Below are 20,373 nucleotides of genomic sequence, written 5' to 3'. Positions count from 1 at the left end.
AGGAACTGATCTCTGGAGTCTGAAGGTAAGCTGTAATGTTGGGGGATTCCCAGGTCCCAGCTGGAGGCTGGTATCCTTGCCTGGCTTGCAAGAGTTGACAGATGATATTGTGGGCTGAACAACTTCCTCACACCCTCTCCAGGTTTACCATGAGAAATGGCAGACAAGCATTGTGACTTCTGTGCTGGGAACACAACTCCCAGGAAAACGGGAGGCTGGTTCTTTGCCAGAGGTCATAAAGACCCCCTGCTGGCTACAGCAGATAATTCTGAGCTAGACAAATGGCCTAGCTCTGTGTAGGGCACGTCCCTGTCATCATGATGAAAAGTGTTAATGGTTGCTGTTGCAGCACAGTGTGCCTGCCCTTTGGCCCTCCCCATCGGCCGGCACCTTTTGACTACAGAGTTCAGGTGCTCAGACACACCCAGCCTGAAAATGAGACAAAAGCTGAGTCACAAAGCTCTATTCTGCTCATCTGTCACCTGACTCAGGTTACTAGAGCAACACCCAGGAGGGAACTGATGTAATAAGAGACGGAAGAATAACAATTATAAGCCAGCAGGGCAAAGGGGAAAGCAGAAAGACTACCTGTAGCAAAGAAAGGAAGAGACGCAGACTATCCATAGCCTAAGGAAACATGGTCTGAGTGATTATCAGTGGTAAGTTAAGGTGGGGTTTACTTAAAGCAAGGCTATTATTGGCCACCAAGGGGCTTGCATGGAAACCAAGGCCGTGGGTCATGGTAGCAAAGGGAATTGACATTACAACTTCCACGGCCATACCTTTTACCAGTAGTCAAAAACGGCAACTCCTTAAGAATCTTCTTGATAATAAGAACCCTGAGGTTACATACAAATTAGCAAAATTTGGCTGTCTTGTCACAAGAATAAGGAAAACTATAATAATTCAGTCAGGAAATGACTAAACACCTTTGCCAATCTGTTTGCTGTAACTGCCATGTTCTGTTATGTTTGTAGTTCTACAACAGTATTTTATGCTTTTTTATGTACGATGTTATGGTCATTCAATTTTAATTTTGTATGATTTTACTCTTTTAAATGCTGGCTTAGGCTATGAATAAGCTAAACATTCCATCTAGTGGCCCTAATAGGTCATTCTGAAATTGCTACTACCTTGTGATTTATTGTTTTAGTGATTTTAAATTGATGTAACTTATCGTAATGAATTTGTTTCTGTTGCTGTGATCTGCCCTGAGCCTATTTGGGAAAGGGCAGGATAAAAATATGAAAAATAAATACTGACATTACAACCTGCATTTTGCTCTTGACCCCCCTCTTTGTTCCCTCCCACCCTCCATCCAGACTCTTCACTTCTTCACTTCTACTTGGAGTTTCACAATTTCCCCCCTTTCTGAGGAAAATTCTGAGCCCTTTTTCCCTACAGGAATCTGGTCCCATAAGGAGTGTCAGAAGGCACTTGCTGGGTCAGATGCATATTCCATCTAGCCTATCATCCTATTTTACACAATAGCCCAGAAAGCTTACAAGTGACCCTGAAAGCTTAAAAGCAAAACAGGGGAGCCAAAGGTACACCTGACTGCTGTTCTCCCCCTCCCCACCCTCTTCAGCAATTGGTATTCAGAGGTATCTTGTCTCGGACTGTAAAAGTTTCATTTAAGTATTCTGGTTAAGTGGCCATCTCTTCCCTGGATTTGCCAAACCTTCTTTAAAAGCCAGCTGAGAGCAAAACCAGCTGAGATGCTGGGGTTTTTGTTTTCTTTTTAAAATAGCTGGCATGAGGGTCTCAATTGAAATTAGGACCATGCAGACCTGTAGCTACAGGGGGGCCTGTGGGGGTCCTGCCTCCTGACTTCCTGTTGGGTGCCCCAACTCAGGTTTCTGCTCTTGGGTACCCATCCTGTGCAATTTAAATCACAGAAGAGGAAGGGGGCAACCCCTGTTTAAGTAGGTGCTGTTCAATTTTCTCTCTAAGCTGCAGACTCTAGTGAGCAAAGATTCTACTTAGTGAGCTGGTGGCATTAAAGTTGTGAGCTCCTGCATAAGTTAGTGTGCTCTGGGGCCATTTCTCCTGAGCGAAGACAAAAATGTGTGAGGTAGAGGCTAAAAATATGTGAGCTAGCTCACGCTAACTCAGCTTAGAGGGAACACTGGTGCTGTCCCTGTAAAATGGATTGTGTTGAGACTGTTGTCCATGTTCTTCTCCAATGTCCTCTCCATTTGGTGTCCTGCCAGGATATTTTATACCCCATATTGGCCCAAATTTTAGAGACCTCTGATGATTTTAAGGTGCTTTTCTTGCTTGATAATTCTGATCTGGAAAGAACAGAATTAGTAGCAAAAGGTTTTTTTATAGAGCTATGGTTACTCATCCTGATAAATTGTACTATGTATCAGGTTTTACTATGTTGTTACTTTGTTTTTATCTTGTAATCCTAATTTTATTCTTTATGGATTATGTAGTCTTTTAATATGTAACCTGGCCGATCTTCTATCTTATATTCTTATATATGCCAATAAAGGCTGTCTTTTGTGTGTGAAAAGGACAACCGCTGACCTCTCAGCTTTCACCCCTGTGGCCCCTCAAGCAGTGGCAGTGATAGGGGAGGGGAAGGAAGGAAGGAAGGAAGGAAGGAAGGAAGGAAGGAAGGAAGGAAGGAAGGAAGGAAGGAAGGAAGGAAGGAAGGAAGGAAGGAAGGAAGGAAGGAAGGAAGGAAGGAAGGTCAGGCACCCTGAGTCAGACCCCTGAATTACAGCAGCAGTGGCCAGGGGAGGGGAGATGCTAAGTGCCCCCCAACTTTTTAACATGCTCTCCCAACTTTTAAAATCCTGGTTACAGGCCTGAGACTATGGTGTTGTTTCCCCCCACTCCCAGAATGAGTTTAATCCTTACAAGCCTTTCCCTGAAATGTTTTTCTTACCCCAAAACAACCATGCAAGGCAGCAGTTTGCCCTACTGGACAAACATCTTCAAATAACAGTCAGGAAACTGACGCAGGAAACCCTTCCCCCCTTGTGATCCAAACTGGAATAACATTTGCCAGTTATTTAAAAGGTCCACATTGGTCTCCCAGCAGCATTTCTGGTCCTCGACTGGTGGTTATCTTGGGGTGGTGAGTTCCTATCTGTCTGATCAATTGAGTCTAGCCTTCCTCCAAGGAGTTCAGGGTATATATATGGCTCTCCCTTCTCCAAGTGAAATGAAGGTTGAAGTCAGACAACAGGCTTTGCTGTCTTGCTTTCTTTCTTTGATTTATATCCCACCTTCCCCGCCAAAGCAGGTTCAGGGCGGCTTACACTAGGAGGTAAGTTTTTTCCATTCAAGTTTTTCCATACAAGTTGTCTTTCTTTCATCTCCAGCCTGCAATTATGTCTGTACAAGAATTGCCCGTGTGTGCTGCTGCAAAGGAGAAGAGGAAGAGTCTGATTCACCCCAAGAAAAGGATCGAGGTAAGGAAACCTTGCTGGGGGCAAAGCTAACTGACTGGCATGGCAGTGAGCTCATTCTCCTCTGATGACCTATCAGAGTTATGCTCAGAAGAGAAGTGAGTGGGGACCAGGTAAGAAGCCCCTTCCGCAGTGACTCTTGATACCCATTGTCAGGTTATTCAGCATCTACATGGCAGGGTGCGGAAATAAGCCATTTCCTCAAAATGGGAAATATCCCATATCCCCAAAATCTTTCCTCCAATATTCTATAGTCTCACAGGTCTGAACAGGCCAATGTCACCATTCATTTCATAAGGGGAGGGTATTCCTTTGCAGATACTAAACTGTTCTCAACATTCAGAGCACATTCACTCTTTATCTTGGGATAGTTTCTTGGTGTAGTGGTTAAGTGTGCGGACTCTTATCTGGGAGAACTGGGTTTGTATCGCCACTCCTCCACTTGCACCTGCTGATGTGACCTTGGGTCAGCCACAAGTTCTCTCAGAGCAGTTCTGCTCATGAGCAGTTTCTGTCAGAACTCTCTCAGCCCCACCTACCTCACAGGGTGTCTGTTATGGGGAGGGGAACGGAAAGGAGATTGTAAGCTGCTTCAGGTAATAAAGAGCGGGGTATAAATCCAATCTCCTCCTCCTCCTTTTCTTCTTCTTCCTTAATTTCTAAAGCCATTATTTTCTGCCTAACTGGGAAGTTTTCCTTAAGTATGTAGCAATGCCCTGACCTCAATAGCCTAGGCAAGCCCATCTCATCAGATCATGGAAAATAATCAGAGCTTACCCTGGCAACTACTTGGATGGGAGACTTCTGAGGAATACCAGGAGTGGGAGGCAGAGGCAGGCTATCAAGCCACTTCTCTGAATGTCCTCCATGCCCCAGTAGAGTTCACCCGAAGTCACCATAACTTCCAGGCCTGCATGTGCATGGTGGTGCACACACACAAATACAACCCCCACCATCACAAAAAAAAAAGTATGTAGCAAACTTTGTCTATAGGCAGTCTTGTTTTCCTGTTTTTGTGACTGGCACTTCAAGTCAGCTACATTGATAGTACAAATGTGCTCTTCTCCAGACATTCATTTTTAATAACTCAAATTTTATTAAGGTTTTCATTTTTTTTTACAAACAAGAAGATACAAAAATTTATTTCACATGCACAAGAATTATTTTTCAGTAGTTTATCAGTACAGCACAAAAGCGAAACATTTCTTCAGTATCGCACATACAGTAGAGAATTATTCAAATTTGTATTCAAAGAAAACATATCATTTTCCAACAAATGTATTGATTAACGATTAATTGTCTGCCTGGACAAGCTGCACTGCAATTTTGTCCTGAACCACTATGTCCCAAATTTTGTCAAACCATTGCCTTTGTAGGGATTTTGTTAGTTCTAATACCTTGCCAATAATATTTTTCCCTCACACATTCATAACCTGCTACCTGGGACAGAACAGATTGTGCAAGAATCAGCAAATGTCTGTAGATTGTCTTCACTTGTATACTCTGTCTCTTCCAGGTAACAAATAACCCCTGGTTTTTTTAGTTCCATAGGCGAAACAATGTTGATATCGTCATTTCTTCATTCAGATCATCATCTGGACCCACTGTTACTGTTTCGTATGTTAAAATATAGAAGCTGTCATAACCTGCCCCTCATCCATGCCTCTCTCTGTCTCTGTCTCTCTGTCTGTCTCTGTCTCTCTCTCACTTCTTTTCAATCTGAAATGGGGTGTCCCTCTTCACCAGCCCCACCCTGTCTTTGTAATGTCCAGGATTCTCAATTGTGAAGTAAATATATATATATTTGGGCCACATGATCCTTATAGGGACACAACTTACATTCACAGGAGAGCTCCTCTGTTTACATGCTACCATGGCAAGCATTTTTCATTTTAACATGTAGTGGAATCAGGAAATAACACACACAAAATATGTAACTGGTAAGGCTGACTGGATCTTCTCCAGCCCTCTTCAGAGCTTAGTGTCACAGTAACTGAGAACTGGGGCCAGAGAGTGTACCCATCTAAAATTCAAGAGCACTGAGAGGTCTGGATTGGTAAACACAAAATAGATCAGTGTTTGACTTGAGAGAAACAGCACTCGGACCCTGCCTAGCTACCAACCACCTTAAGTCCTTGCTGGACTCCCTGCCTAAAGAGGATATCCTGCAGTCCCTCTCCTTCAAAACTCTCGTTTTTCCCATTCCATAGTTGGTCAATCATTAAGCTGTATCTTTTCCTCCTTTTCTAACATTCCTGGCTTCCCCTCTCTCTTTTTGAAGGTGACTGGCTGCAGCTGGGGAAGGCAAACTCTCCCTTGTTCATCAGAGAGGCCCTTTTTTTTTTCCTGGTTGAGCCCATAGCTTCATAAGCAGAAGTTCAAGAGAAATTCACAATGATGTAAAAAAAAAAATACTAGTCACACCCCTATTGGATGAACAGCACCCTGGAGCAATGGGGGTGTACACTTGCATTCCCTCCACATTCATCAAATGACTGTCTCTAGAGCTGAGGTGTAGGGCTGCTAGATCCAACTCAGGAAATATCTGGTGACTTTGCAAGCGGAGCCAGGAGACTTTGGGGGTGGAGCCAGGAGCAAAGTTGTGGCAGGCATGCTTGAACTGTGAAGGGAGTTCTGGCAATCACAGTTAAAGGGATTGCACACTCCTTTTAAATGCCTTCCCTTCATTGGAAATAATGGAGGATGGGGTCACCTTCTTTGGGGGCTCATAGAATTTGACCCCCCCTAGTCCAATCTTTTTGAAACTTGGGGAAGGGGTGTTGAGGAGAGGCTATGCTGAAAATGTGGTGCCTCCACCTCAAAAAACAGCCCCTCCAGAGCCCCAGATACTCATGGATCAATTCTCCATTATACCCTCTGGAGACTGGTCCCCATAGGGAATAATGGAGTGCCCAGAAGACATTTCCTTCCCCACCCCTGCTTTCTGATAACCCTTCCAAACTGGGGGAGCCCCTGCCCCCAACTGATGATTGGCAACCATATGAGGTGTCAAACTCATTTGTTATGAGGGCCAAATCTGACATAAATGCCATTTCGGCAGGCCAGGCCACAAGTGCCATAAAATGTAACACCAGGTGCCGGGGAGATGTTCCTCAGCACCTAACTAACCACCCTTTGCTCAATATGCACAAGAGGTTTTGCACAGCACAGCCTGAAAATCAAAGTGCAGCAACCAGAGATTTTTGTGGCTCTTTAAAGACGAGTACATTTCAGAAGCTTTCCAAGAGCTGGAGCATGAAAGGCTGCCTTACGTTGCTGCAGATGTGGCAGCCAAAGGTAAGTTGCCGAGTGGCATCAACCAGGAAACCCATCAAGCCCTGTGTGACGGAACCGGCCTGATTCTGCCTTCAGACCCGGTCCCGTCAGCTCCCTATGGAGTCACCAACTCCTGGAGGGAGCTATTTCTCCTCCTGCCCCTTGGGCGCGCTGCCACCACCTGCTCAGTCCCGGGGTTCAGATTGAGAGGAACAGGACTCCCAATCCCCCTCTCCAGCTGTGAGGCCAGGCCTCAAGGTCCTCTGCCACCCTGCACTTGGGTTTCACAGAGACCTCAGCGCTTCTTTGGGGCACCCCTGGAGGATTGGCACCTTATCCAACTGCATGCCTTCCCCCGGGCCCCCTTCTCAACCCAGCGTGGTCTAAAGCGGTTTGGGGATCTATGTGGTACAGAATTTAAGGAGGGGGAAGTGTGGAGAAACGCCATTTTAGTCAGTGGTGGTGCTTCATTTGGCAGGGGTCAGTAAATCCCTCAGCAGGCTTTGTAGCCTTCCCCTCACTCCCCCCCTCCCTTCCAGAGCCAAACCAACAACGCTAGGGGGAAAATCTCCTAGAGAGGCAGGAAGTGCTGTTGTTCCTTGCATGTGTTAGGCAGGAAGAGAAGGCAGATTTGAACTGGCGCTCGAGCGAGCATGTGGTGAGCAATGGAGGCTCCTGCCTGGGAGGCCCCCAGGCAGGCAGACTAAGTAAGTAATTCATAAGACAGGGCAAGTTTAGATCAGGGCCAGCAGGACGCGTTTATAACACATTTTGTTTGTCAGGCTGTTTGCTGTGCGTGTGCTGTGCTAATTTTGTAGATGCAACTGTTTTTGTTTTGTTTTTCTTTCCCTATCCTTTTCCCTTTTAAATAAATGTTTTTTCTGTTTTAAATGCTGGCAGTCAAACTCTGTACCACATAGATCCCCAAACCGCTTTAGACCACGCTGTGTTAAGAAGGGGGCCGCAGGTGAAGGGGGGAAGGCATGCAGTTGGATAAGGTGCCAATCCTCCAGGGGTGCCCCAAAGAAGCGCTGAGGTCTCTGTGAAACCCAAGTGCAGGGTGGCAGAGGACCTTGAGGCCTAGCCTCACAGCTGGAGAGGGGGATTGGGAGTCCTGTTCCTCTCAATCTGAACCCCGGGACTGAGCAGGTGGTGGCAGCGAGCCCAAGGGGCAGGAGGAGAAATAGCTCCTCCAGGAGTTGGCGACTCAATAGGGAGCTGACGGGACCGGGCCTGAAGGCAGAATCGGGCCGGTTCCGTCACACCCTGCCTTGAAGAAACTGCTACAGCCAACAAGCTTTGGAGAGGGGTGAGGCAGCTGTAAAATTTCACACCTCCCTGTGTTAAAGTCCCAAATTCAGCAACAAGCTTGAACCACAAGGGTGTGACATACAGGCCCATATTGCTAAACCATCGCCCAAAGTCCAACCCCAGCGTGAATTTCATGACTGGCTGAGAGTTTTAGTGTGCCACTTCACAGACGCTAGGGTTACCAGCCTCCAGGCAGTAGCTGAAGATCTGGGATTACACCTGATCTCCAAGCAACAGAGATCCGTTCACCTGGAGAAAATGGCTGCTGTGGAAGGCGGACTCTGTGGCATTACACCCCGTTGCAGTCCCTCCCTTACCCAAACTCTGCCCTCCTCAGGTTTCACCTTCAAAATCTTCACATATATCTCAGTCTGGAGCTGGCAACCCTAATGGATACATGTTCATGGGTGCATGTTGAAGAATATACTCAAAAGCAGTCTTGATCTAAACATACATTTGGACCACATCTAGATTGCTTTGCTGCAATTTTTAACCTGTTCACCTTGTTATGGGGGGGGGGGGGGATGGTACAGATGTCTGCTGAATATGCACATTGGTAACACCAGGGATTTTTTATAGCAGCAATTCCTTTGCATATTAGGCCACACACCCCTGATGTAGCCAATCCTCCAAGAGCTTACAGGGCTCTTATTACAGGGCCTGCTGTAAGCTCTTGGAAGATTGGCTACATCAGGGCCACACACCCCTGATTAGGCCACCCACCCCTGATGTAGCCAATCTTCCAAGAGCTTACAGCAGGCCCTGTACTAAGAGCCCTGTAAGCTCTTGGAAGATTGGCTACATCAGGGGTGTGTGGCCTAATATACAAAGGAATTCCTGCTACAAAAAAAAAGCCCTGGGTAATACAGTATTGAGGGGGGGAATTACATGTAGAAAACTGCACACATTCCAGTTCTAGGTTGAACATTAGAAATTCTCTTTGAGATGTCATTTAGAGTGTGTGGAAATGTAGGGAACAGTGAATTTGTAAAATAGCAAAAGGATGGAACTGGGAAAATGGGCTCATCCTGAATTGACAGACTGAGCTACCATGAAATTTTGGTTGCAATACCTCCCACTTTTCAAACAAACACTAGCTTTCTCAAAACCCACAGAGGACTTGCAACTAACTGGGGGAATAGGTTCCTTAGCCTCTGCATGGTATTTCTTCTCCAGCTACCTCCTCCCTTCCCTCCTAATACATACGTGCTCCTTCCTGTATAAGAAAATTTGGGTACACTGCCATGTCAAAACTGTGCCATTTCATTGCTTAACAACTGCTTCCATTGTGGTTTTCATTCTTTGTGTATTTCCAGGTGTAAAAGAACCAGTATGCCAAGACCCACCCAGAAAAAGGGAGACCACTTCCTTTGTAGTACCAGAACGACCCTGTGGAACATGACAATAGTGTAAAACCAGTAAAGGTCTATCCTTGGAATGGGTTCCTGCGCAGCTCTCCTTTGAAAAACCAGGATGTCACTCAATTTGCAAGACCTTCCTCTTGCCTCATCACAGAGTACTATGAAGACAGGTTCACAAACTCCCGTCCACGTGGAGACGAACTTGTCCGAACTTCCCCCTGCCTGTGATAACCTGGCATTCCTAAAATGCTGAATCAGAGTGAAAAGCAAGCATACTTGCAACCATTAAAAGATATTTTGTATTGCTGTTGGTCATTAAGGGTCATTCTCTTCCCCTTGGGGAATTATCAAGAGAATCCACTAGAGAGCTAAACTTCAGTCGGTCCCTCTCCCCCAGAAGCTAGAAGTCCGAAACAGTGTTCACAGGGTCGTTACCTCCAGAGAAAAACAGTGTTGATGACAATGGTATCTAAATACGTGTGTGCTCACAGGCTTGGAAGGAAAGGGAGTCAAGGACTGGGTTCAGATGGGTGGTTTAAGTCACCCAGGGACAGAAGGCAAGCGCCCCCCAAAAGTGCATCCAAATGCACACATCTGCATGCCATCCCACCCCCGCCCTCGACCGATCCCCAACTCACCTCCAGCCAGCTCAAAAAGTTACTGCTTGCAAAGTGATACCTTATTGCTGGGGTGCCTCCAAGGCACCTCCCTGGCCATCTGGGAAGTGCCCAGTAAGCAACTGGGGAGCGGCAGACAGGGTGCACGAGCACTCTGGATACTCCCCCAGGGCACCCGTGGCCCGTCCCTGTTCTGAGGCCCATCAGGATGCTGTGGGGTGCTCCAGTTTCCACCAGCTCACTTCTGGGTTGGCATGCTGCCTCCCTGAGTCGGCGGTCTGGACTCAGCCAAGGAGAAATTGCTCCGAATCCTCTAGTCCAGCTGGGATACCCCCAACATCCATCACCCCCAGAGCACCATAGGCTGCTGCTTTAAGCTTCACTTCTTTCTCCAACCCAAAGTGTAAATGAAGGAAACGGAATTGAACTACTCAGGAAGGCAAAATTCAATGACTGGAATTTCAGATGTGTTCTTTGGCTCTAAAAAGCAGCCATTGGGCAGAGTGATTTGGATCAAGGCCACACAATACTGGAGAAGGAGTCAACACACCCCCTTGCACTATTTCCTAGATCCAAAATGTCCCCCTTACCAGATTCTTTAAGCCCCATTATGGGGGGAAAGACAGATACCCATACTGTACTTATCATTAACAGCCTTGCTCAGGTCTTGCCAACCGAAAGTCTCCTTGATTGCGTCAACCTATCTCATGTCGGGGCCTCCTTTTTTCCTAGCATTGTTGTCTTTTCCAATGGTGAGGAGAGCATTTTTGATTGGGGAAATGGTACTGGAAGGAATAGTTAACTCCACACCATAAATGTGTAGCCTTACTCCATACCTTCCCCCTGCAGTTGCTCCTTTTTGGTCCAAAGAGCATTTCAGGAGTTCTAAATCACATGATGCTGGAGTTCCAGCTGTTGAACTCTGGAGTTATGTAGTCTGAAAGAATGTGACTTTCTCACACACACCCCATGTAGTTCTAGATGCCCCTTGAAATGCTGCTCCTGGGACATGGGGGACCACCAGGAACAAGTTGGATGTCTGCAGCCCAGGGGGGACATCAATGAAAACTGTGCCACCCATCCACAGAAGAGTTTGGCGAGACCCAATCGTTTGTTCTCTAGTTAACAGTCCACTCCAGGGCCATGACATCCCTAGTTTTTTGGTCACTGAGATGATGTCTCCAGTGTGCATTGCATGACAAATTAAGCTTGGCCACAGCAGTACTACAGTGGTGCGGATCTAGGCAAAAGGTTGAGTATGATGTCTGGTTGAAGAGTTTTCCCAACTGGCAGTTCCACCAGCTTTCCTGCTCTCCCCACAAATGGTTACCATCCAGTGGTAGATCATCCGCTTTGCATCTAAAGGGTCCCAGGTTAAATTTCCAGCATTTCCACACCAAGGATATCAAATCTGGGAAATCTTTGGAGAGCTGACACTGTTCACTGGGGAGAGAGAACTGGATTTGACAGACCCTTGTCTTAACTTAGTATTAAAACGTATCCCTTTTGTGAAAACACAGATGCCTCCAGAAAATTTCTGCTTCTCACTCTGGTTTATGGAGAACAATCAGCATTCCTTCCCTCACCCTGCAGATTGTGGGTGTTGCCTCTGTCTTTTCTCTGCCAGCTGATGTTCACGTAGAGAATGGATTCAAGATGTGCTGGCTGCAGACTGCTTCCGTTCGTCACCTTAGTTTGAATGAAAAGCATCTCTTTCCCAGCACAGTAAACTCAATAAACTGGCAAAGACAGGGGATGTGGTTGAACATCACATGCCGTCTCACGGGAACCTCCGGCAGTTCGTTGCTAACCAAGAGCCTGATGTAATAGCCACTGTAGATCGTCAACAGCTGCAGAGCCATGACCTGGAATGAGACATCCACCACCATTTACCTTCAGCCTACTGTGTCTCAAAGGCTTCTGATAGGTCACCAGATGCAAAAGGTAAACCAGGCACCTGTACCTATCATAACCCATCTAAAAAGGGGGAAGGGACCATAGGCTGCCAAAGTTCAGTCCTTTGTATCTCCAGTTGAAGGATTTCAGGAAGCTGACGATGAGAACTGCTTCCACAAGGAACAGAAAATACTGAGCAAGATGGACTGGTAGTCTGTCTCAGGGGTGGCCAAACTTGCTTAACATAAGAGCTACAGAGAATAAATGTCAGATGTTTGAGAGCCACAAGACAGGAAGGAAGGAAGGAAGGAAGGAAGGAAGGAAGGAAGGAAGGAAGGAAGGAAGGAAGGAAGGAAGGAAGGAAGGAAGGAAGGAAGGAAGGAAGGAAGGAAGGAAGGAAGGAAGGAAGGTAGGTGCGGGAGGTGGAAGAGAGAGGTGGAAAAAAGCAACTTTAACTTTAAATGCCTTCTCCAAGCTGGCTGACAGGATGGTGGGGGCTTCAAGAGCCAAATAATATGTGTGAAAGAGCCACATGTGGCTCCTGAGCCACGGTTTGGCCACCTTGGTCTGTCTTAATATAGTATTTTGCACAAAGGTGTGGAAAGGGCCTTCGTCACAACTGACTTATGACGACCCTGTAGGGTTTTCAAGGCAAGAGATGTTTAGAGGTGGTTTCTCATTGCCTGCCTCTGTGTAGAGACCCTGGACTTCCTTGGCGGTCTCCCATCTGAATATTTGCCTGGGCTGACCCTGCTTAGCTTCCCAGATCTGATGAGGTTAAGCTAGCCTGGGCAATCCAGGTCAGGGCTGTCTTAATATAGTCTGTTGCACCATAAATCTTGGAAGGAAATATGGGGCACATCAACACAGGATACTGTTATGGTCCTTGACTAGGCTAGTGGGATCAAACAAGATCAAAATCTTTTTAACAGCCAGTGCTATGGTTGCCAAGTCCAATTTACAAAATATCTGGGGGCTTTGGGGGTGGAGCCAGGAGACTTTGGGGGTGGAGCCAGTTGACACTGGAGGTAGAGTCAGAAGCAAGGGTGCGACAAGCATAATTGAACTCCAAAGGGAGTTCTGGCCATCACATTCAAAGGGACCACACACCTTTTAAATGCCTTCCCTCCATTGGAAATAATAAAGGACAGGGACACCTTTGGGGGCTCATAGAATTGGACCCCCTAGTCCAATCCTTTTGAAATTTGGGGAGTGTTTTGAGGAGATGCACTGGATGCTATGCTGAAACTTTGGTGCATCTACCTCAAAAAACAGGGGGCCCCAGAGCCCCAGATCCACTATACCCTATGGGAATTGTTCTCCATAGGAAATAATGGATTGCCCAGCAGACATCATCCACACACACACACACACACACTTTCTCATAACTCTGAAGCAGGGGGAGGGCCTCCAGACCAAGGGATTGGCAACCCTAGCCATTGCTCCCCCCAAAGTATCTTGGGAATTGGTAAGGACACTGAGAATTACATTAATGATCTCTTGCCCATGTCAAACCACGGAACTACCATTCTTATGGAATCACCCAGTTTGGATTTGACGAATTTGTGGAAGAAGGATTCTACTGAAGACTGCCTGCCATGTCATGCTAATGGAAGAAAAAGAAGAAGATATATTGGATTTATATCCTGCCTTCCACTCTGAATCTCAGAGTGGCTCACAATCTCCTTTACCTTCCTCCCCCAACAACAGACACCCTGTGAGGTGGGTGGGGCTGAGAGGGCTCTCACAGCAGCTGCCCTTTCAAGGACAACTCCTGCAATAGCTATGGCTAACCCAAGGCCATTCCAGCACCTGTAAGTGGAGGAGTGGGGAATCAAACCTGGTTCTCCCAGATAACAGCCCACACACTTAACCACTACACCAAACTGGCAGTATAGAGATAGCATACCTCTGAAGGACAGGACTTGGAGAGAAACCAGAGGCATGGATGATTGCTTTTGTGCCCTTTTTGGAGACCTCACAGAAACATCTGGCTGTTCATTGCTAAAAACTGGACTTGCTGCACTAGGGGTGTGGTCACACATACCATTAGTGATGACACAGCTCCGTCTGGCTGACGAATTAAATGTGTTCGTTCAGACATCCACATCTGGCAATCGAGCCTCATCCGGGCTCATCCAGGCTTGCTACGCATGAATGGCGCATTAATTTGACAGCACATAAAGTCCGGCCCTTTTTCAAAACAGCGGCACAGGATCAGCTTTTTGTTGTTTGGACAGCTCACGCGCGATACTGCCTCTCACCTTTTTTTTTTTTTCAAAGACAGCCCCAGCAGACATGCGCATTGCCAGATCAACCGGGAATCCGAGGTGACGCTTCTGCTTCTCCAATCAACACAGGATCGGAGGGGAGAGGAATCATCCCACTATTCAGAACAGGAAAAAATTCTTTTTTTTCAATGTGGAGGATTTCAAGATATCATTGTCACTGCCAATTTCTAGGAAAATAATTCCTGGCAGTTCCGTGGTTTGGATCGGCAACGTTAATTCTGGAAACTTTCGCCCTTCCCCCCTGCCTCTGAAGAAAGTTTTGATTTCCCAGCTCCAAACAGCTGGGCGCATGTTCAATGGACCCCCTCCCCTCCCAGAAATCACCATCTGATTATGCATGCTCCAAGAGAGGAGCGTGATAGCATTGGATGTCTGATCGCACACAACAGAATGAATCGCATTCTTGGATGCTGCATCGAAACAATATTCAGCAGTTCAGATTTGAGCGCTACACAACCGCTTTTAATGGTAGGTGTGACAGCACCCTAGAAATCCCTTAGTCTGATCTTCTTACACTTTGTTTTGCTTTGAAGGTTTAGAGAACTTAATAGGTCAGTTGTCCTATGAATCATCCATGATATCAGTGGAATATCCATGTCCAGAGGCAATGCACCTCTGAATGCCAGTTGCTGCAGAGCCACAAAAGAACTTTGCTGCTTGTTGAGCATCTGGCTGGACACTGTAGAAACCAGCTAGGGTCACCAACCTCCGCATGAGTCCTGGAGATCTCCTGGAATTGCAATTGATCTCGAAATGACAGAGATCCCTGTAGAAAATGACTGCAACAGAGGGCAGACTCCATGGCACTAGAACCCAGTGAGGTCCCTCCCCAAATCCTGCCCTCCCCAAGCTCCACCCCCAAATCTCCAGGAATTTTTCAACCAGGAGTTGCCAACCCTAGAACCAGCAATTGCAGGCCTGTAGCCAGGATTTTAAAAGTTGGGAGGGGGGGGCTGTTAAAAAGTCAGGGGCACATAGCATCTCCCCTTCCCTGGCCACTGCTGATGTGATTCAGGGTGTCTGACTCAAGGTATCTGACCTTCCTTCCTTCCTTCCTTCCTTCCTTCCTTCCTTCCTTCCTTCCTTCCTTCCTTCCTTCCTTCCTTCCTTCCTTCCTTCCTTCCTTCCTTCCTTCCTTCCCAACCCCACCACTGCTTGAGGGGCCACAGAGGTGAAAGCTGAGAGGTCAGGGGTTGCCCCCTTCCACCTGTGTGATTTACATTGCACAGGAAGGGTACCCAGGAGCAGGAACCTGAGTTGAGGCATCCGACAGGAAGTCAGGCCCCCCTGTAGCTACAGGCCTGAGTGACTGCACAAGATGGATTCTGGGCCTAATCCAGCCAAGCTCTTTTGATGCTGTTCGCTGAAGTAATCAGTTGTGCACTGTGTTCACTCAGTGAAGTCAAGTCCTCTCTAGTTCGACTGTCTTTGGCTGTGAGACAACATTTTTAAAAGCTGCTATCACAGACTGAAAAGGGGATGCTTTTCCTGGCACAGCTGTGACAGTTTGTGGCTGCTACACTTCCTGCTTATTGGCCAGCTTTGAAAGGCACAAGACTCTGAATTGTTTCAGAAGAGCAATATCAACAAAAGAACCGACAGCCTTAACCTCAGAGACAGCCTCCCTGATGAGTCATGGAGGAAACAGAAGTCACGTAGCTTTAACCTCCCCATTGTCAAGACACTCTTACCTTGGGGGCTCCGTCAGGGATAAGCTGGAGGAGCTCTCGGCATGTCAGGGTGCTTCTGCTTTTAACCTTGGCATCGGGCAGCAAGGGTGACTCCTCCAAAGAGCTTTCAGCTTTTTCTTCCTGTGCTGGGAAGATGGCGGTCTCAGTTACAAGGCACAGCTCGTCCAGGTTGTGCCGCAGAACAGCCTGGAAAAGGGAGGGAAGGCAGCAGGCCTTAGGGCAGCTTGTTCACATGAGCACACGCAATCCTGCTGTTCTGTCAAAAACTGTTTAATTTTCTAAAAACCTTTCTGGATTGTGCCCAGGCTCTCAAACAGTAACTGCAAGATATAGGCACTTCTCTCTGTGTCCTGCCAAGGGCAATTTACCAGAGAAAGAGAAATGTTGGCTTGTTCTCTCTGCTGCTCTGTAATTGCTGGATTGTAAAAAATTAAACACAGTTTAAGGATTGTAGAAAATTAAACACAGTTTTTCTCATTAAAAGATGCCTCCAGACGACAGAGATCAGTTCCTCTGGAGAAAATGGCTGCTATGGAGCATCACATCCCACCGAAATCTCTCTCTCCTCAAACTCTTCCTTCCCTGGACTTTCCACAGTGAACAAAGAAGCAAAAAAGCCATTGAGCTTCTCTGCCATCTCTGCATCTTCCTTTAGCCCTTTGTCATCCAATGGTAGGGTTGCAAAGTCCAATTCAAGAAATATCTGAAGACTTTGGGGGTGAAGTCAGGAGACTTTGGGGGTAGAACCAGGAGCAAGGATGTGACAAGCATAACTGAACTCCAAAGGGAGTTCTGGCCATCACATTTAAGGGACCACACACTTTTTAAATGCCTTCCCTCCATTGGAAATAAAGAAGGATAGGGGCACTTTCTTTTGGAGCTCATAGAATTGGACCCCTGATCCATTCCTTTTGAAACTTGTGGAGGGTGTTTTGAGGAGAGGGAATGGATGATATGCTGCAAATTTGGAGCCTCTACCACAAAAAACAGCCCCCCAGAGCCCCAGATACTCACAAATCAGTTCTGCATTATACCCTATGGGAATTGGTCTCCATAGGGAATAATGGAGCACCCAACAGACATTTCCCTCTTCCCCTCACCCCGCTTTCTGATGACCCTGAAGCCGGGGAGGGCCTCCAAACCAGGGGATCCCCTGCCCCCACCTGGGGATTGTGCAACCACACACAGAGAATCATGGCAGTAATAGGCAGGGGAATACAAAGCACTAGGCTTCTGTGAAAACCAGCCTCCAAATAAACGAAAAAAGCAACCAATGTAAACAATTATATATATATTCAAAGCAGACCACTCTATTAGTCCTCTATGAAAAGCAAGGAAAGTATTTTCAGGAAACTAGTCCCAACTTTTTTGCATATTAGGCTACACCCCTCTGATGTAGCCAATCCTCCAAGAGCTTACAGGGCTCTTCATGCTGCTATAATAAATTGCTTAACAGTAGGTTTTATAGAGAACTATTTTATACATCAATTACATTCATGTATATCTTCATATAGAATTAGTTTTTAGAACATAGTGTATTAATACTTACTTAGAGTACAACTGGTATAGATATAGAATCCACTAACAGACAAAAATGATTATATGCAGTACACGAAGTACTCGAAGGATGCTGGTATTCTTCTCCAGAATAGTGAATGCAAAGAGAAAGCGACACGCTTCCGGTAGAGGGCGTGTTTCGGTGGCATCCTTCATCTGGCAAACATTCAGTTATTCTGGAACCAGTGCTCATTCAATGTGCATACAAACACAATGGTCAATTTCATAGGGCACAGTTGGTTCTCTCAAGAGGCAAAAAGCCGTGTACAATCAGCAAATAAATACTCCTGGAACCCATGCTCAATATGAATTAAACACGCAAACGTCTTGTCAATTACTTTTCAGGCCCTCTACCAGAAGCGTGTCACTTTCACTTTGCATTCATTATTCTGGAGAAGAATGCCAGCATCCTTCGAGTACTTAATGTACTGCATATAATCATTTTTGTCTGTTAGTGGATTCTATATCTATACCAGTTGTTGTACTCTACGTAGGTATTAATACACTATATTCTAAAAACTAATTCTATTCGAAGATATACATGTATGTAATTGATGTATAAAATAGTTCTCCATAAAACCTACTGTTAAGCAATTTATTATAGCAGCATTGTTCAGTTGCTAGTGCACTGTATATACTTTATTCAACGCGGTTTTCTCTAGGTTTCCCACCTGGGGATTGGCAATCCTAGCTCCAAAGTCTGGTGAGAAATTTGTACGAGGAGAATTTGGAAGCATCCCTGCTTTGGGAACCGCCCCAGACACAAGCCCAAACATGCCCAAGCATAACTCACCTCCTGATTCCTCTTCATTTCTATAATTGACTCCTCTAAGGCCTGAAGACACAGCTCCACATTGAAATGAACAAACCACAGCTGAGGAACATGGGAGACAGGACAAAAAAGCATGATTTCCTTATGGCTCCAGACATCTTATATGTGGGACTGTACGCATGGTGTAATCATAATCCTCAAGCATCCAAATTAGAAAATGGGCACAGAAACCAGTCCCCCAAGAGTTTCAGATTTCACTAAATAAAAAGATAAATGTTTATAATTTTTATGCTGGGAATGTACACTTGAAAGGTTAAGGCCGGGTAAAATCTGAGAAACCAGCAGCAATCAGAGTCTGCCTTCCTCCTCGTGGTCTGGGCAATTTGCTAGGACTGATTTTGAACCAGCAAACTCCATCATGGAGTGTGGCTATGAATATATATACCTGTTTATCAAGGACAGTCTTGGTTTTTCAATAACCACCCTTTGGTAAATCAGCCGCCCCACCCCATTGTTTGCAGTGCTGACTGGGCCAAACTTGACAAGATACTGGGAAGTTCATGATTACAGTTCTCACTATTCTTTTTTAAAATGTGGTTCTTTCCCACACAGGGATCTGATTCTGATCAGAACCAGGATGCAAAGGGAGGAGGGGTGAAGCCTTCTGTGATGTAATGTCCCTTGAACAAGAGCAATCACCTAGCATAGGTGCAAAGTATTTATTAAAGTAAAGGTAGTCCCCTGTAAAAGCACCAGTCATTTCTGACTCTGGGGTGATGTCGCATCACGATGTTTCCATGGCAGACTTTTTATGGAATGGTTTCCCATTGCCTTCCCAGTCATCTACGCTTTCCCCCCAGAAAGCTGGGTACTCATTTGACCGACCTTGGAAGGATGGAAGGCTGTGTCAACCTGGAGCAGGACATAAGCAGAGAGCTCGGACTGCAGTACTGCAGCTTTACCACTCTGCGCCACAGGGCTCATTCAAGTATTTATTACCCTAGTGTTTTACTGGCAGCCAGTTGTTGGCTGGCCCTGATTTTGTGTGTAGTCTCCTTCCTGGAGAGTTGTTGTTGTTGTTCAGTCGCACAGTCAAGTCCGACTCTTTGCAACCCCAAGGACCAAGTCACACCGGGCCCGCCTGTCTTAATAAATTAAGCTGCTTGCTCTGTTGGATGCCTGGATGTTACTTGAGTATTCTCTATGCCCTCATCTGATACAAGACACTACACCTTCCCTCCATCCTTACCATTTTGCTGACCATTTAGTAATCCTTCTGTCACACCATGTCCCAACCTGGATGGCCTAGGCTAGCCCGATTCCATCAGATCCCAGAAGCTAAACAGGGTCAGCTAACTCTAATGCCGACATCTCTTACAAAATGGCTTTATATGCCCTGGCTGCAAAGAAAATACGGGCTAACGCTATTATAAAGGGATTTCTTGAGCATCGATCTCAGAGGATATTTAGTGATGTTTACCTTTTATGATGTTTTTATTCAGACGTGACAATGGACTAATGGCCTTATTTTAAATCTTATTTCATTATATATGACTGTGTTATACATATTTTATTCTCTTGTCATCCCTGGTTGTAATGGCCTGTGGCTAAATACAAATACAAGCAAACATTTGAACATTATAAGCAGGGTCAGTCTTGGTTAATATTTGGATGGGAGACACCAAGAAAGTCCAGAGTCAGTGCCCAGAGGAGGAAGAAGAGTTGGTTTTATACCCTGCCCTTCACTACCCAAAGGAGTCTTGGAGTGGCTTACAGTTGCCTTACCTTCCTTTCCCCCACAAGAGACACCCTGTGAGGTAGGTGGGGCTGAGAGAGCTCTGAGAGAGCTGTGACTGACCTAAGGTCACCCAGCTGGCTTCATGCGGGGAAAGGGTGGGGAATCAAATCAATCGCAAGTACCTCCAAATGTCTCTTGCCTTGAAAACCCTGTGAGGTTGCCATAAATCAACAGTTTCCATCACCACACATCACACCATGGGCCCAATCAGAACTGATTTCTTGCCCACCCAATAACGGCATTAAAAAGTTGTGTGTGTGTGTGGGGGGGGGACACTAGCAACTCCAGTCATGGAACTCCCAGCAGCTGATTTAACCCTAAGCCTTTCTCATTATAGGATCCCCGTGGCTCAGAAAGGTAAACTGCAGTACTGCAGTC

General features: G+C 46.2%; 1 protein-coding gene and 1 long non-coding RNA gene across 3 annotated transcripts in view; one reads left to right on the top strand and one right to left on the bottom strand.

The window, feature by feature from the left end:
* Positions 1-467: 467 nt before the first annotated feature.
* LOC132580583 (uncharacterized) lies at positions 468-9,677 on the top strand. Its single transcript, XR_009556059.1, has 3 exons — positions 468-659; positions 3,339-3,428; positions 9,329-9,677. It is a non-coding gene; the product is annotated as an uncharacterized LOC132580583 (long non-coding RNA).
* A 1,847-nt stretch (positions 9,678-11,524) lies between these two features.
* Positions 11,525-20,373, bottom strand: part of TMEM268 (transmembrane protein 268) — a 29,872-nt gene continuing 21,023 nt past the window's right edge. For both annotated transcript variants that reach the window (XM_060251488.1, XM_060251489.1), the window contains 3 exons: positions 18,219-18,299; positions 15,869-16,054; positions 11,525-11,855 (listed from right to left, as the gene is read on the bottom strand). In XM_060251488.1, the coding sequence (XP_060107471.1) occupies positions 11,676-11,855; positions 15,869-16,054; positions 18,219-18,299 (447 nt within the window). In that variant the 3' untranslated portion in view covers positions 11,525-11,675. The remainder of the gene's footprint in view (positions 11,856-15,868; positions 16,055-18,218; positions 18,300-20,373) is intronic.

The sequence above is a fragment of the Heteronotia binoei genome, chromosome 12 (assembly GCF_032191835.1).
Source record: "Heteronotia binoei isolate CCM8104 ecotype False Entrance Well chromosome 12, APGP_CSIRO_Hbin_v1, whole genome shotgun sequence".
Lineage (NCBI taxonomy): Eukaryota > Metazoa > Chordata > Lepidosauria > Squamata > Gekkonidae > Heteronotia > Heteronotia binoei.
This window is presented reverse-complemented; position numbering and strand designations above follow the sequence as displayed.